The 14,923-nt window shown below is 45.7% G+C and overlaps 1 protein-coding gene across 1 annotated transcript in view; it reads right to left on the bottom strand.

Moving 5' to 3' along the window:
* The window catches only part of TAFII21 (TATA binding protein associated factor 21kDa subunit), a 39,125-nt gene extending 27,436 nt beyond the window's left edge, over positions 1-11,689 (bottom strand). The window contains exon 1 of the mRNA XM_086780086.1: positions 11,371-11,689. Coding sequence (XP_086636212.1) covers positions 11,371-11,640 — 270 coding nt within the window. The 5' untranslated portion in view covers positions 11,641-11,689. The remainder of the gene's footprint in view (positions 1-11,370) is intronic.
* Positions 11,690-14,923: the final 3,234 nt, after the last annotated feature.

The raw sequence follows: 14,923 nt of genomic DNA, 5'->3' as shown, positions 1-14,923 counted from the left end.
TACTGTATTTGCTCAATTGCAAATCCCAAAAAAAAATTGAAGCAGAATACCTTGTAATTTTCTGAATTTCTCTGAGATTTGCAGGCGAATTTGGTGCTGATGCTGATGCTGATGCTCCTGCAGCTATGTAGGTAGGGACTGGTTTACCCTCTGCTGAAGAGCTTCAAGACTCCTGGGGTAAAGGAGTAAGGAGATGAAACCCGCCCTTCCTTCAGCGTGAGAAGAAACGCTAGACGAAGCGCTGGGCTTTGTACTGCTGCCTTCGCCAAGCGCTGGTGCCTTCGCTCGCTATGTGGACTAGCTTCGCTTAGTAGCGCTACGGTGACCAGCGGTTGTTGGCTACGCGAGTTGACGGGCGCCGGGGCCTACTAGCCTTCGCTGCCAGTGCTCCACGCTCGACGTTCGCCTATCGCTTACTGATTCGCACGCTTATGAGCGCCACCTGTTTTGGCTGCTGCCTTCGCTCGCTTTTGGACCAGCCGACGCTACACGCCTTGTGTCAAGTCGTCCTTCGCTTCACTTAGCGCTGGCGTATTCGCCTAGCGCCTTCTATGCCCAGCAGCCAGTTGACGGCTTGATTCAACGCCCGCCACCAAGATAGAACTCCACGCTTCAGTTCGCTCGCCTATCTTCTTCGCTTGATTGGCTGCGCCTGAGTGGATGGGCAGCCCACGCTACTGGCAGGATGGCCTTGACTTGGGTGATGGGGCAGCACTATCTGGCCACAGTGCAGCCTATGCAGCAGAGAGATTCAAAAGGGCAAAGGCTGTGTGAAACGAGAGCTATGCAGCAGAGAGATTCAAAGGGCAGAGGCTCTGATACCAGTTGATGGGGAGAAACCTGAATTAGGGTTAGAGTTCATTCATGGGAGACATACACAGAGAAGCAAGGGAGAGAGAGAGAGAGAGTTGTGGGGATAAGTCAACTCATCAAGTGAGTGTGTGACTCCCCTATCACACATGTATATTGCACTAGTACACATAGTGCACTTAGTACATTAAAAGTACTAAGTGTACTATGTACTATAACTTATGGGCTTGTACACACTATAAGGGTGGGCATAACGCCTTTACCCCAACAATGTAGGTGTAGAGTCTGAGGAGCATTATATTTGTTAGTGCCCAGTGTATTATGAGATCAGGGGGAGATTCCACTGCCTATTCAGAGAGGGGTTTGGGCCATTATCTTGGGTTATGGAGTATTCAGATCAACGTTGTCTCAAGAACTTCCTGTTGGAGATCCAACGACAGAGATGTTGGCACATTCATCCCCAGTTTCTGCCCATTTCTAGTGTCCTTTTGGTCCCTTTTGCATGGCCCTTGATTGTGAGCTGGCCACCCCTTTTTTCCATATTTTTCTAGGATTTTTCCCAGCTCATTTGGTATTTTACCAGTCGGCCAGCATATTCAGTCCCAGTCGGCCAACACTCCTCACCTATAAATAGGTGGGGCTCGCCTCTCACTTTTCATTCAATCTTGTACATATTTTGCTCCCTCACTTATGTAAAGACTGCCCTGTACTCAGCCTCACAAGTAGATGTAGCAACAGTGGGTTGCTTTTTACTCAACCAAGATATGCATGAACTGCCAAGAAAAAAACAATTCCCACTGGTGGATTGCCTGGTATCATAATCACCAGCCGAATCTGAATCACTGTATGCGTAAAGCTGCAAGCTGCCCCCCTGGGATAGAACAAATCAAGATCCAGGGTACCCTTAAGATATCGAAAAATGCGTTTGACTGCTTGCCAATGCTTTGTGCCTGGGCTGTGCATGAATTTGCTCAACAGACACCCCAAAAGATATGTCTAGCCTCATGTTACACAAGTAAATGAGGCATCCCACTGCCTGGCTGTAAATGCCGGCCTCAAAAGGCTCTCCAATATCATGCATAGTAAGTTGTACACCTGGTTCTACCGGAGTAAAAATGGGCTTACATTCATCCATGTGAAACCTTTTTAGCAAACTTTTTATGTACTTAGTTTGCTGCATAACAATGCCATCATCTATATACATAAACTGTATGCCGAGATAGTAGTGTAAAGGCCCCAAATCTAACATATCAAATTCAGCTTTCAAATCAGCTTTGAAATCTGAAATTTGTGCTTTGCTTGTACCTGTAAAATGAGCATGTCATCTACATACAAGATGACTATGAGAATATCGGCATCGGTTTTCTTCACATACAATGTGCTTTCAGCTGGACTATTCTCATAACCTTGGCTGGTTAGATGAGCATGTATCTTATCATACCAAGCTCTTGGAGCTTGCTTTAACCCATACAATGCTTTGTGCAACCTGCATACTTTATGTTCCTCACCAGGAACTACAAAACCAATGGGCTGATTTACATATACTTCCTCCTGTAAATCCCCATTTAAGAATGCAGTTTTGATGTCCAATTGATGCACTTTCCATCCTTTATGGACAGCCAATGCAATCACAGATCTTATTGTGGTCATTCTCGAAGTAGGAGCAAAAGTCTCTTCATAATCTATTCCCTTTTTCTGGGAGTAGCCTTTAGCCACAAGTCTTGCTTTGTACCTGTCAATAGTACCATCAGACTTTCTTTTGACTTTGTACACCCACTTTGTTCCAATTACATGCTTGCCTTTAGGCAATTCCACAAGATCCCATGTATTGTTCTTCATGATAGAAGAAATGCAGCTTGCATAGCTTGCAACCAATGCTCATTCTCATGTGCTTCTTCATAAGAAGAAGGCTCTTCTGAATCAAAGAGACCACCCATTGCGAATGCAGACTCCCCACGATGTACATTCAAAGCATGGCTAGAACTAACCCTTGTTCTACCTGTGAGTGGAGCTGCAAGTTTGCTTTCTTGCAAAGTTTTCAGCAACCATCTTGGCACTAACTTGGCTGTATCTATGGCTGTTTGCTCTTCCCTGACAAGATCTTCCACTTCTTCCATAGAAGGGGGCTGAATGGCTGGCTGGTCCACATGTTCTACATGTGGATTTTCTTGTGTAGGGGCTGGCTGATCTGAATTCCCCCTAATTGCAATGGGTAAAAGTCCATCAAACATGTCCTGTATGCCTGTATCATTGCTTTTATACAAGCTGTACATGGGCTGTACAAAAATCCTTCGTGTAGTTGGATTATAAAGACGGTATCCTTTGCTCTCATTGCTGTAGCCCACAAAAATGCATTTAACTGCTTTGTCATCTAGCTTTGTTCGGAGTTGTTCTGGCACATGTGCATATGCCAAACACCCAAATGTACGCATATAATCCACTGTTGGTTTTTGGCTATACCAAGCCTCAAATGGTGTTATGGTTTTCAAAGCTTTTGTTGGACACCTGTTCTATAGCTTCCATCCAAAATTTATGAGGCAACTTTTGTGCTTTCACCATGCATCTTGCTATCTCCATGAGAGATCTATTTTTCCTTTCAGCTACACCATTCTGCTGCGGTGTACAAGGCACAGTACATTGGTGTTTGATGCCCTTTTGAAGCATATAATCCTTGAATGCATTTGACATGTATTCTCCACCTCTATCTGAGCGGAGTGTTTGGACTTTACATCCACACATATTTTCAGCCATTGCTACAAAGTGTCGAAAGCATGTAAACACATCTGCTTTCGCTTTCAAAGGGTAAACCCAAGCAAACCTGGAGTAGTCATCAATGAATGTGACGAAGTAAAGATGCCCCTCTATGGATGGTGTCCGCATTGGACCACATACATCACTATGTATGAGCTGTAATTTACTTTCAACTCTAACAGCTCCATCTTTGGGGAATGGTTTCCGTTGCATCTTTCCCAAAATACACCCCTCACATACATGTCTTGGTGGAGACTCAAGAGGCGGCATATTATCAACCATATGATGCTTCTGCAAAAGCATCAAACTCTGAAAATTTACATGCCCAAAACGAGCATGCCATAGCTCTGCATCATGCATAGCAGGAGTGTGGGCAGCCACTGTATTTGCATGATAAGTGCGCTTGTCATAGCTGGCCAGCTTATACAAGCCTTTGTATCGTGTTCCAGAAGTGACTATTTCATAACCTTTTGATGGGTCTTTTACCAAACACTTCCCATCTTCAAATTCAACCTTTAAACCTTGGTCGTTTATGGCTGAGACGGAGAGCAGATTTTTCTTTATCCCTGGAACATACAATACATTTTTCATACATATATTGGCACCATTGGCTGCAATAAGTATGACATTACCAATTCCCTTTACTGGATATGTGGTATGATCTGCACATGATACAGTGCGGCCATTTGAAGCATAAACCAAGTGCTGAAATACATCTTTGCATGAAGTGATGTGGCTCGAAGCACCACTATCAAAATACCGTGATGCATGCTGTCTGTCAGATGCAATGCAAGACATATCAGTGTCTGAAGCACTTGGTGTGTCACTAGTGCATGTGACCAAAAAAGTGTACTCTTCCTGGATTAAATTAGCTGATTGCTCTGCTTTGTCATCAGAAGAGTCTGCTACTGCATTGCCTGCTTCTTTCCTTTTCTCTTTTGCAATCCGCTTCCTACATTCACTGATGTAGTGTCCAAGCCTATGGCAGTAGTGACATTTGCCCTTCTTTTTGGGCTTGTTTGCATCCTCTTTGTCAGACTTTTCACCACTAGAAGAGGGCTGTCCATGACCAGCCTTGCTAGACTGTTGTCCCCCATGCCTAAAGCTCTTTGCTTTACCCTTATCCTTGGCTGTAAATGCCTTTTCTCCACCACGGTTGCTCGATAAGTTTGCTCTTGTTTGCTCTTCCTACAAGAGTAAACCCACGAGTTCTTCAAAAGTGACGGGATCACCACCTCCTCTCATTGAGAGGTTGAGAGAGGTGTGAAAGCCCAAGTAGGAAGGCGGTAAAGAATGAAGAGTGTTGGTGACCATCTGTCTGTCTGGGATAACCTCATCAATGTTGAGCAATTGTTCCTGCAAATCTTTCACTTTGGTGAGATGATCTGCCATGGAGTCACCCTCATCCATAGAAAGAAGATCCAATTGCCTCTTCACCACTAGAAGAGGACTGTCCATGACCAGCCTTGCTAGACTGTTGTCCCCCATGCCTAAAGCTCTTTGCTTTACCCTTATCCTTGGCTGTAAATGCCTTTTCTCCACCACGGTTGCTCGATAAGTTTGCTCTTGTTTGCTCTTCCTACAAGAGTAAACCCACGAGTTCTTCAAAAGTGACGGGATCACCACCTCCTCTCATTGAGAGGTTGAGAGAGGTGTGAAAGCCCAAGTAGGAAGGCGGTAAAGAATGAAGAGTGTTGGTGACCATCTGTCTGTCTGGGATAACCTCATCAATGTTGAGCAATTGTTCCTGCAAATCTTTCACTTTGGTGAGATGATCTGCCATGGAGTCACCCTCATCCATAGAAAGAAGATCCAATTGCCTCTTCAAGTAGGCAACTCTTGCCTCGTTGCGTACCTGATACATTGCTTCCAATGTGTCCCATGCAAGCTTCGATGTCTTGCATGAACGAATGTGCAGAATAATAGTCCTTTTCACTGAAAGGGCTATCAATGACATGGCCTGTGCATCTCTAGAGTCCCATCTCTTCTGCTCGTGTGGGAGCAAGATCTACATCAGGAGCTCTTTGAGCACCTCCCCTTTGAGGCGTGGCTGGCTATATGGTAAGTGGACGTGTGTCATCACCACACACGATGGCCCAAAGCCCTTTGGCTACCAGCAAATTATGGATCATGAAACACCAGAGGGAGTAGTTAGATCCATCCAGCTTGTCCTCCTCGGTGAGCACACCAAATACATCTGTAGCATTCTGTGCCATATCAACAAAATATATCTGCAAGCAAAATAAGCACCAATGTGCACTGCCAGGCAACCAAATGTCCAGTGCAAACGATGCCTGCAAATCAAAGCAAGTGTAAACCTGCACCAAATTGTCCATACCAATTACACACAATGTGTATACATACGCGACAAATCGCAGCTGTAATGCCCAATTACATGCTCCAATCAGAAAATCCCCAATTTTTATGCACTCCAATCGCTTCAATGTGCATCTAATTGGCCAATTTTCACAAAAGCCCCAAATTTCTGCAAGTGAAAGAGGTTCAATTTGCTGATTTTGACCTCAATTTTGAAAACCCCCAAATTTCTGCAAATAAGAGAGGTTCAATTTGCTGATTTTGACCTCAATTTCAAAAACCCCCAAATTGCAAGCAAAGCAAAATGCCCAATTTTTTCAATTTGTCCTGAAATTGGTAAATTTTCCAAATTGGACCTACAATTTTCATGTGAATTTGATTTGCACAGAAGTGTCTGCTAAATCTGCATATGACCTGCATTGGAATGGCTGCAAAATATTGTATTTGTATTTGACCCAAAATGTGCACAGAGAAATACCTTCCTGCAAGGGCAGCAGGCTTGGAGCAGACAGCCCAATAGAGTTGACGGTGGGAGCCGGTGGAGCTGTGTAGAGCTGCAGGTGTCGAGAAGGGCAGAGCTTAACTTGTACAGCAAGGCGGAGGCGTGCAGAGGACGACGGATGTGGGCTCTGGACGGTGGCGGACCAGCAGAAGCGGGCGCTCGGCGTTAGTGTCGGGCAAGCCAGAAGCGGGCGCTCAGCAGACACAAGCGAGCACGGTGCTGTTGCATAGTCGGGAGCCTGTAACGGAAGGCGCCGGACCCGTTGGCGGCGAACGAAGGCGACAAGGGACTCGTGGGCTAGCACGCTCGGAGGTCGGAGCAGACGGCGTGAGCTGCGTGCGGAGGAGACGGACGGAGCAGCGAGACGGGCGACGGCGAGCAGCCGGAACAGAAGACCGATGGACAGAGCCGACAGGGACGGAACCGCTGACCGTCAACGGGTCTGGGCGGCCGGAACGTAGTCGACGTTGGGAAGCGAGCACCAACGGAGGTGGTGGGCTCCCCACTACTGCCGCCCGTTTCTGGCGGTCGAACGGTGGAGCAACGACGGAATGGACGGACGGACGTCGACAGAAAAACACATCGTCGAGACGGAAATTCACATGCAACAGAAAAACACAGTGTTGATGTAACTCGTAGCGGCGGTGCCCGGGGGACTAGGGCCTTTGACACACTTGTTGATACCATCAATGCATATTAAAACATTTAAACATGGCCACAGCCTTAACACATATCCATCATCACTTTGCATAAAACATAAAGCTGGACAAAACATCCACAAATGCTGAAAATGGAGCTTGCACGTGTGACACCGCATAGAGGCCGGAATGGGCCGACCCCCCCCCTTGGAGTATTTTATTACCCAAGGAGAATAATATCATGTACAAGCTTTGAGGGCCTTACTCTCCCCACAGGAGATGCCGGATTATCCACATACAAATGCCATAACACAGCCCAACACGAGGCAACCAAGCCGGAACATAGGCTGTAGAAATGCCGAGCCAACAATATAATCCATATACCTCCGTGTGGGTACTGATTCTTCCCCAAAAACCACGGGTCTTCATGCAATAGAAAGGATACAGCAAGTACAACTCTCCATTCAGCCGGTACAGCAAGTACAATGGCTGGTACAGCCGGTACAATGGCTGGTACAGTAGGTACAACAAGTACAAATGCTGGTACAACAGGTACAGTGGCTGGAACAACAAGTATAGTGGCTGGTACAGTCGGTACGGTGGCTGGTACAGCAAGTATAGCAAGTACAAATGCTGGTACAACACATACAATGGCTAGAAATCATAATAAATGATTGAATACCCTTGCCTTTAGTATTTCTTCGCGATGGAAGCCTCCAAAACAGTCCCCAACAGCCGGTATTCTTCATGGGCAGCCTTCAAGAGAGAGAGAAAGAGAGTAGCCATCATTAGAGAAACCTTCAACGGTGGTAGAGGCTAGTGTGCAACAAGAGAGCCTCCATTAATGAAGAGAGAGGGCTCCAATTTATAGATTTGGGCCTCCCATGAGCTAAAATGGCAAGAGAAGGCTACAATGACAAGTGGAGAGCCACACAATAGCTGAAGTGACAAGTGTGAGGCCACTTGTCTCACTTTGATCCACTTTCTAACAAGTGTCAGGCCACTTGTCTCACTTTGGTCCATCTCCTTGCCACATGTCCCAATCTAAGAGATGGGTCCTTCCATAAACTTTATCTCTAAAAATATCCCAACTGGTAGACATTCTGTCATAGGTACTTTGCCAACTCTTGGTATCTGCTCAATTCCAGATGTAATGACGCGAACAGAATTTCCATCGGAGTCGGGCCAAAAATAGCAACTCTCCTAAATTTTAGGAGTGTGGTCCTTTGTATTCTAGGATAATCCCCCATTCCCAAAGCTTGTACTTTCCAAATATTTAAACATCCTGGAGTCCACCAGACCCCTTTCAGACTGGGAAATGTCCAGGCTGGTGACAGTCGACGGAATTTCGCAGTTTTTTCTGCAGATTCTGCACAGGCACTACTCCAGGGCCAGCTCCCAGCTCTGATACCAAATGTTGGGTGTTGGACTCACACACTTACACACAAACCTGCACATTAGGGTTAGGTGCAGGGTAGAGAAGCTCACACACAGAAATGAGAGAGAGAGAGAGAGAGAGAGAGAGAGAGAGAGAGAGAGAGAGCTAAAAGTGTGGTATCCACAAAATGCAAGTCAACCCTTGCATGTGTGCCACATCCATATAATATAGAAGTACAAAATATTATATGTTAGTGTCCTTTCACACTTGATGTCCAAGGGGAAAAACCACATGGGAAAAAGTGCCCTTGGTTAAGCCCTGTTCACACATAGCACTACTATAAGTGAGCATATGCCTACATTCTGTGTGGCAGTTGCTTTGTGACCTGTATGGTGATGAAAGGCATATGCTTTTTGCTTCCGGATGCTATGCAACTAGTGATCTTATGGATACTTCTTTTGGAGATGTTCCTGCATCTATGCTCCTAATGATGCTTCTACTTTCTATTATGTGTGGCAGTTGCTTTGTGACCTGTATGGTGATGAAAGGCATATGCTTTTTGCTTCCGGATGCTATGCAACCAATGATCTTATGGATACTTCTTTTGGAGATGTTCCTGCAGTGAAGGATAGTGGGCCAGTTGTGCTCATTACATCTGAGGAGTTTGTTTCTCCTGTTGCCTTGCCTTCAGTTTCTATGCATACTTGCTAGGATGATATATTTGGTAATGTTTTTGAGGATGACAGTGGGCTATCTTTGCTCACAGCTTCTAGCTTTTGAGGGGAATTTGTCTACTATTGCTTCGCCTCCGACTCTTTCTTCATCAACCAATGACCAAGATGTGTTCCTGGTCCCTTTGCCTTCTATGGAGGAGCCTGCTTCTACGCTATGTGATGCTGTTGAGGAGGCTACTACTACTTCAATTACCACTACTGTGAATGTTCCTATTTCCCTTACTCTGTGTGAGGATTCTGGATTGTGGTCAAGTGTGTCCGTGACCGTGCCTGGGACACAGTGGTCCTTCCAGGGATTGAAGGATTGGGATTTGGATTTGGTTGGGCTTGTGGAGTCCCGACATCAATTTTTAGAGGGGGCAGTTGAGTTCTTACATCTGGCGATGCCGATCTTCGAGGAGGATGCTATTGTACAGCATTTGGCTACTCTTGGTACAGAGTTGGAGCAGATGGACTCTATTTCTTTTGAGGGTATTATCTGCTTGGAGCTAGAGGCTTCTAGGGATTTTTGTGGCCCTGTGTTTTCATTTGGGTTTGGCACCGATATTTGGGGCAGCACGACACAACCTACATGGTGGTTTTCTTCTAGAGGAACAGCGCACCTAGCAGCTTGTTTTCTTGCTTTTGTAGCTAAGTTACTGTGGAGCTTTCCTGGTACCTGTTGTTGCTGCATTCTTGTCTTTGACAGAGGACGACTTCTTCGGCTTCTCGGAGTTTGTTCAGCATTTGATGCTGATAGGGGGTGTTAGCAAATTCATCCCCAATTGCTGCCCATTTCTGGTGTCCTTTTGGTCCCTTTTGCATGGCCCTTGATTGTGGGCTGGCCACCCCTTTTTTCCATACTTTTCTAAGATTTTTCCCAGCTCATTTGGTATTTTACCAGTCGGCCAGCTCATCTGCTCCAGTTAGCCAGCATATTCAGTCCCAGTCGGCCAGCACTCCTCACCTATAAATAGGTGGGGCTCACCTCTCACTTTTCATTCAATCTTGTACATATTTTGCTCCCTCACTTATGAGACTATCTGTGTCTCTTGCTTGGGACTGTTTTGCTTCAATATATTCAGCATAGTTGCTCCATATCTCTCTCTTTTGCACTCTCTATTCAGCACACTCTAGTGCCCCTTTACTTCCACTCTGTGCACTCTTTCAAGAGAGAGTTACTATTCACATATCCTCGACCCCAGCACCCATCATCTGTTAGAATTTGTGCATCTCACTGTGTGTGGGACCGGACCTTTTAGTGGACACATGTATTTTCACATTTATGCTAGTCATGGATTTATGTAGGTCATGGGCTGGTGTCGGCAGCCAGCTCCATGGGGGCAGTTGGTCAACTTCTCGCCTCCCTATATAAAGGGGTCTTCCCTTCTCACTTGTTATCCAATCATCTAACATATTCACAAGCACTTATTGTTTGACACCATCTGCTGGTTGGTATTGCCATTGTAAAGCTTCTTGCTACATAATAAAGATGTTCATTATCTGTTGTACCAATTTTGTCTAATCACAGGAGGAGGACACTCAAACAGATGAGGCCACCACAGTAGCGACAAGGGGCCTACCGTCTCACCCCTCAATTGGAGTTACCCTGCCTCGTGCCACCACACTTCAGAGAGCAAAACAACCCCATCCTCCTGGACCTCGAGCACCCCAAGCTCACCAGCCCTAGATTGATGAGATCCTCGCCCACCACCAAGCATCTATAGCTGCTACCTCGTCCCAGCTTCTCATCGGCCCTACAGATCTAGGTGCCCTCCTCACCCCCTCGTTGCCGATGTTGGACACCTACCACACATCAATGGATAGCTCCATCTCCACACTTACACCCCTCTATCCCCTACACCCACTTTGTATCCACGATGATGAGATCCATACATATCTACATTTACCTAGGGATTAGTGTTAGTTTTTTTTGTTATGTTGCCTTCTTTTTTTTCCATGATGAGATTCCACGGACACATTATTGTCTCATAGACCCGATGGGCCTTCTGCAAGAAGTTAATATATATCTTCTTCTTCTTCTTCTCTGTCTCTCTTCACAAGAAACCTCCAAGCTGGATGGACTTCACAGCTTCTTTCGCCAGGTATTCTAAGGAGCCTGCCCATGGAAGTCCTTGGAATGAAAAGGCTGGGTTACCAAAGATTGCATGAAAATAAAGTTGCAAATTGCAGAGCCCTACCCATAATCTCTGTGTGTGTGTGTGTGTGTGTGTGTGTGTGTGTGGGGTTGGGGGGGCATACCTCGCGGGGCGGGGGCTGCGAGAAGGAGAAGTTGACGCGGGACTGGATGGCGAGCTTGACATCGTCGCAGTCGATGACGGGCTTGGAGGCATGCTCGGAGTAGAGCTGGGCGTCCCCCAGCACCTCCACCACGTAGCGGTACCAGAAGTCGAGAAACTGGTGAACCACGCGCGGCTCGTGCTGCTTCACCCCCATCGACCTCAGTATGCTCTTCACGAGCTTCGCGTCCCTCGGCAGCTCCGCCTCACCCCCTTCCTCTGACGCTGCCATCTCTCTCTGTCTCTCTGTCTCTCTCTCTCTCTCTCTCTCAATATTTGGCTTTTTTTTCTCACTTTACAATAACACTAAAATTGGGTTTTATTCTGCCCTTTTATCTTTTTCACATTTAATGATGGACCTTTTGAATTTGGCAATAATATATGAAAGTTCTCTTACCATTAGGATGTCCTCCATCATTTGTTTATTATCAACTTCCAAATGGAGGAATTATATTTGTTGAGCATACTCTCACTAGAATATCCATGGTCAATAATATATGAAAGTTCTCTTACCATTAGGATGTCCTCCATCATTTGTTTATTATCAACTTCCAAATGGAGGAATTATATTTGTTGAGCATACTCTCACTAGAATATCCATGGTCAAATTCATATCATAAGTTTGACTTATGTATGCAGTCAAGTGCGCACTCCAATGTTAATGATGACTTAACATGTTTGTGAAATGGCTCCAAAGTTCTCCTGTTCACTTCAAAATGTGATCTGGCCCACTTTTACTACACAAGAGGTTGTCTCGCATGTGTGTGTGTGTGTGTGTGTGTGTGTGTGTGTGCACGCACTTATGTGCATTTACACTCTTTTTTTTCGTAATAGAAGATATATTACCAAAATTACTTTACAAATGGCCACATGGCTGATATACTAGCTTTCCCTCAGTAATTACTCCGAACCACAGGTGTAGCTCGGAGTACCCTCATCCAATATATAGTCGTGTCATTCTCCACCAAATGAGCTAACCGCAAGGAAGAGACTTGCCACAATAGTAGCCCTTTTATACAACCTATGTGAGCTGTAATACCAACTTTTGCATCAAATATGAAGGCATTCCTAGTTAACCAGATATACGAGAAACCTGTCCATCTGAAAAAATTAAAGAAAAGTGAATGTTCTGGGTTATTTGGCCCATTCAAAATCTTGCCAAAAATCCAGTCTTTAACCTTGATGTGCCTATCTGTCAACGGAGTCCATACACAAGAAAGGAAATCCCACACAGGCTTTAGGAGAAACTTCTCCATGCTAGACCATATCTTTACTTTACGGGCTATCATAGAGGAGGAAAGGTCCTCAAAGAGACATGTGTATTGCTTCTTTGTGGATTTTCGCAAAGCCTTTGACTCTGTCCCTCAATCCTGTCTGGTAAGACGCTTGTAGGAGCTCCAGCTCTCACATGAAATTATATGGGGTGTGATGGCACTATCTAAGGCAATACTCGGTCCAATACGTGCAGCCGGTGTGGGACCTCCAGAGATATATGTACCACTATTGGGGTTAAGCAGGGCTGCCCACTCTCACCTACACTCTTTAGCCCATACATTGATGAGATTGCAATATTTGTGTGGATAGTTTCGGAGGTAGAGGTTTACCATTGGCTTAGATAGTAGTGCCCATATTGTTATATGTCGACGACATTATCTTGATCTCAGATTCAGCCAAGGGTTTACAGAAACACTTAAATGCATTGGACAAATTTTGCAGAAAGAGAGAGCTTATGGTCAATTTGGGCTATGGTCTCTTCAACACATATTATGCAGTCGTCTCATGATTTTCTTTCATATACAGAGATGCCCTAGTGGAGATTGTTCTGAAGTATGTGTATCTCAGAGTCACTTTTACAGGCCCTTTATTATGCATGACCACAGCTACCACCCACTGAGACTGACTTGCGAGGGGGCATGCCTCCCTAACCCGTATGGAGAGAGTATTTCCGAGCACATTTCCAAGAACCTCGGACTAAGTGCTAGCTCTTTGATACTCTAGTAGAGCGGAGGCTATGTATGGTGCAGCCTTTTGGGGACCACGCCTAGGGAAGGATCACTGGAGGAGCATAGAGAGAGGCTACTGGTGGTGATGATGTTATCATGCATGATCAATAGTAAGCCATCTATACCAGATGACATTCTACGTGCAAAGTTTGGGGTGGCCCCACTAGTTATAGATACCCTTTTTTAGATTGTCACTTATATTCAACATGTATACACACTTGACAGAGATCGCCTCCCACCACGACTAGCACTAAAGTCCTCTATGCAATTATGTTGCGAGAGGGAGAGGGTTCGAGTGACATGATCTGGGAATGCCCTCCTCCTCAGCGACACGGCCACCACCGACACATACATGGTACTCTGAGGTAGTCAAGTGGTTTCATGTACATGGCATACAGATGGACTGTCTCCCCCCATTTCAGTACAGCCTGGATTCCCCCTACCTTGATCTCTCATGACAAGAGATCAACCGAATCATCCGGTTAGACCTACTCATGCTACACATACACCATACATGGGTGTCTCCAGTCAGAGATTGGTAAGAAGTGTGAGCTCTACAGGGATCACCACTTCTTGAGACTCTCCGAGGATGGATTCTCTGAGATCTTGGGATACATACAGATACACATGTCGCATGTTATACATATCACAATTGGCCAACTTAGGGTATCCTCCCACCACCTCAGAGTAGAGACTGGCAGAGCTAAGGATATCCCACATTAGGAGAGGACATGCTCAATATGCACCATAGGAGCAGTAGAGGATGAGGTCCATTATATGTTTAGTTGCCTAGCTTGGAGATACGAGGGAGATTCCACTGCCTCTTCCGAGAGGGATTCGGACCACTCACATGGGTGATACAATTTAAGAGTTAGAGGTGCTTCGGCATGTACTTGATGGAGCTCAGACGACACAAGGATGTAGTGTTGAGGCAACATGCTGAGAGATAGCCCCGGCTCCGACACGAAACATCACAGAGAGCCATCATAGATTTCTTTGTGGTACACACATCCACATCGAAATCCACTACCCACAATAGTTCCTCTACTCTACGACATCAGATCCCACCACCCGTACCCGCGCTCCAGTTCTCTAGGCCCTAGAGGAGTTCTTAGTGAGAGATCTCGATCCATTCTATGAGCCAAACCTCCCCAACCCGAAGCATCATGTCCCTCCACCACACAATTCGTGAGGTTATCTACTGACATGACATGCTCCCGTCAGAGGCCTGACATTCACTTAACCTTCAAATCGGTTCTGGCCGAGGTGGGTATCGTCATTAGTTGATCATAGCATATCTCACTTTACACAGGATCATCCTGCTGATCACATGTACTGTCAGATGTTGTCATTTTACTTTTTCTTTTAGTTTTCCATGACTCAAGGTATCCATGGTACATACCATATGGTACATACCATTGTATTAATTTTGGTCTCATAGGCCCTTGGGGTCTTTTGGACATTATTCTCTCTCTCTCTCTCTCTCTCTCTCTCTCTCTCTCTCTCTCTCTC

This window comes from Cibotium barometz, chromosome 41, assembly GCF_041138505.1.
Source record: "Cibotium barometz isolate CiBa-2024 chromosome 41, ASM4113850v1, whole genome shotgun sequence".
Classification (NCBI taxonomy): Eukaryota; Viridiplantae; Streptophyta; class Polypodiopsida; order Cyatheales; family Cibotiaceae; genus Cibotium; species Cibotium barometz.
The sequence above is the reverse complement of the archived record's forward strand: the minus strand, read 5'-3'. Positions and strand labels throughout refer to the sequence as shown.